This window comes from Manihot esculenta, chromosome 13 (genome assembly GCF_001659605.2).
Source record: "Manihot esculenta cultivar AM560-2 chromosome 13, M.esculenta_v8, whole genome shotgun sequence".
Taxonomy (NCBI): Eukaryota; Viridiplantae; Streptophyta; class Magnoliopsida; order Malpighiales; family Euphorbiaceae; genus Manihot; species Manihot esculenta.
In genome coordinates, this window is record NC_035173.2 from 23,307,469 (window position 1) to 23,310,985 (window position 3,517).

The window sequence follows — 3,517 nt, forward strand, 5'->3', positions numbered from 1 at the left end:
ACATTGGAGCTAAGGTTTCAGATAATTCTTTGAATTAGTATTTGACCTAAAGAATTTTATATATCTCACAAGATTAGTTCATAATCTCTCATCAAATAATTTTTTGAATTAGTATTTGTTCTAATGATATATCTTTCTAGGTAATTCAAATAATTCTTCTTAACATTTAAGATTAATTGACAAATTAATTAAATTGCCACTCTAGATTATTGTTTTTCAAGGTAGATTTTTTTATTATAAGCGCTATAATTTTTCTATAATACATTACGAACAAAAAAAGCAAATAAAAGTATATTATACAAAAAATAAATTATTTCAAGGAAATATAGTGACTAAATGAAATAAATAAAAAAAAGGCACTGTTCATAATTTTTCATACAATTAAAATTTTTTTAATGAATTTTTAAATATGTTTAAAAAATAAAAATTATCCCAAAAATAATTTAAGTTCACCATTATTTTAAAATAATTTTGATAAATTTAGGAATTTTTTCAGTGAAAAAATCCGCTTTGAAAGGCTAGTTTTGAAAGAAATAAAAAATTGCCCAAGGAGGGGTCAAAATGATAATGCCGTTTAGTCCAAACGGTATGTCGTTTAGCCAAAACGTCAAGTTGTTCTGTGCTAAATGACATATCATTCATGCCTGAATGACATGCATTTGGCATTAAAGGCGCGCGCATCATGTACGGGGCCATGTGGGAAGCGTGTATTTCACGCGCTACTTTGCTTTATAATCTGGCTTTTGCACATTGGGCAGGTGGGAGGGTTTGGTGTTTGGGCTGTTTAGTTGGCGTGATTAATTGATATCTCAGAGGGGTCTTTTTCGACTTGTGGAAAGACGAGTCAAGTATGAAATTCTTTGTTTTTCTTCAAATTTTGGAGAGCCATAACTCTATCTTATTTATCCAAGTAACAAGTCCGATGTACCATTTTAAAGCCCAAAATCTCTAATTTCTAATGATATAAAGAGTGCTATCAATAACTAGCCACATATAGAGATATAGATCTCTAAATTGGGGATCATGATCACATTTATAAAATTTCCAGAAACATATCAGAAATGTCAGGATCAATTCTAATCTATTTTAACACTTCTAACATTAACATTTCAGGCATCTTTTCCATTCCTAACTCAGGGGTTCTCTCAAAATACTTTGGTATTCCTGTAGAATGGGGCAGCTCAAAAACCAAGGCCATTGCTTTCCTTAAGGAAAGACTGATTAGTAAACTACAAGGATGCCAAAGTAGGTTCTTGTCACAGGCAGGCAAAGAAATTCTGATCAAATCTGTCATTCAATCTATTCCAACTTATATCATGTCTATTTTCAAGCTGCCTTCCTCAATTGTATCTGAATTTCAAAAGCTCACAGCAAAGTTTTGGTGGAGTCATTCAATTGATAAAAGCTCTATGCATTGGATGAGCTGGAACAAGCTGACGAAGAATAAGAAGGAAGGAGGCATTGGTTTTAAAGACCTTCAATTGTTCAATCTCTCGCTACAAACCAAACAAGCGTGGAAGGTTGTTTCTAATCAGAATGCCTTTTGGTCCAAATTGTTGAAAGGTATCTATTTCCGTCACTGTGATTTCATGGATGCTAATATGAGCCACAACCCTTCATGGTTTTGGAGAAGTCTTTTGGAAGAAAGAATTGAGATTGAATATTTCTGGACCATCCTTTGTCAATGTGTGGAGTGAGTCTTGGATCCCAACAATTCCAGGTTTTAAAGTATCCTCTTCTAGACCACTTGACATTCCTGTCATTTATATATCAGATCTTATTAGCAGTCAATCTAACCAGTGGGATCCAGCCATTAACTTTTCAAATTTTAATGATCAAGATGGATGAGAAATTATGAAGATCCCCATCAGTTGTTTTGGGAAAGAAGCTAATAGAATTTGGGATTTCTCCCGAAACGGTGAGCTTTTTGTCAAAACCGCTTATTATGTTCTAAAGAAGAAGGTATCTCAAGAGCTGACTCGTAAAAATCCTTCTAGTTCCTCTTCCTATCCTTCTTCAACATGGAAAAGTATTTGGAGGTTGGATGTTCCTCCCAAAATCAGGAACTTTTTATGGAGAGAATCAAATAATGCGTTGGCAACTAAGGCTAATTTGTTCTATAGAAAGTGTTCTTTCTTTGCTCTGTGTCCAATATGCAATGCACAAGAGGGATCTGTTGAGCACATGCTCTTTTTCTGTGATCATGTTGCTGCCTCTTGGTTCGTATCACCCTTTGGTTTTAGAATCAATCCTCTCGGTTTCCAATCTTTTGCCGGCTGGTTGTGTTCTATGTGCAATTTATTTTCTAATAATCCTAATCAGCTAAGATTAATTGCTCTGGGCTTTTCACCAATTCAGGGTTAAAAATGAAAAAAATTATTAATTTAAGATTGAGAATAAAATATTTACAAATTTGAGATTTGATCACCATGTGGTTTTTGCCGTCACTCTAAATGTCATGATTTAATTTTTTTTATTTTTTAATTATTAATATATTATAATAAAATATTTATATTATATTAATTTAAAAATATTATTTATATTATATTTTTTAATAATAAATATTTTTTTATAATTTTAATACAGTAATATTTAATAAATTTTATTATTAATTTTTAAATAAAAAATTACTGATATTATATAATTTTAAAATCATAAAATTAATATTATAATACATATAAAAATAATTTAATTGCGATTAGATGTATAAAAATAATTTAATCATATAGTATATATTGAATATATCCAATGATAAAATTTTTTATTATTTTAATAGATTAATACAATAATAATATAATTAAATAGTATCAATAATTTTATATACATTTAATCATATAATAATAGAGTGACTACACACAAAAATATTTATAATTATAATATTATCATGTATTAAACATATGCAAAATCATTTCAATTTATTTTTTTTATAAATTATAAACATAATCGGATATAAAATATTTAAAATTATTATATTATTTTGCTATTAAATGTTATATGAGAATGAATACTAAATTATTTATAATTTATTAAAGAGAAATAAATAAATTATTAAGTAATGAAATAAAAACTAATATATTAACAGCAAGAAGAATAGATAGTACCACAGGTGAACCAGTTATTGACCCAACAACAGGACAACCACAATCCTTCACATTAGCTTATTTAGTCTATAATCTTATCTCACATTTTATAGGAGACCTAGATTTGTATACAGAACGCAATAGTGAAATATTACAAAATCTTAAGTGTAGAAAGTTAGAAAATTTTAGATGGTATAAAGACAATTTCCTAAAACGAGTTTATGCATTAGCAGACCCAAATGCCTATCATTGGAAAGAGAAATCTATAACAGGACTACCAAGACTATTTTCTACAAAAGTAAAAGAAACAATTGAGCAAAAATTTGGACACATATCATATGATGACTTAACTTATGGAGACCTAATCACATGTGTAAATTTAACAGGAATAAGATTATGCAGAGATATGAAATTACAACAAAAATTAAAAATGGAAA

The 3,517-nt window shown here is 28.9% G+C and overlaps 1 protein-coding gene across 1 annotated transcript; it reads left to right on the forward strand.

The window, feature by feature from the left end:
* Positions 1-694: 694 nt before the first annotated feature.
* On the forward strand, positions 695-1,697 carry LOC110629237 (uncharacterized mitochondrial protein AtMg00310-like). Its single transcript, XM_021776151.1, has 2 exons — positions 695-758; positions 1,114-1,697. Exons 1-2 carry the CDS (start codon positions 695-697, stop codon positions 1,695-1,697), a joined length of 648 nt encoding a protein of 215 aa, XP_021631843.1.
* The last annotated feature ends 1,820 nt before the right edge of the window (positions 1,698-3,517 follow it).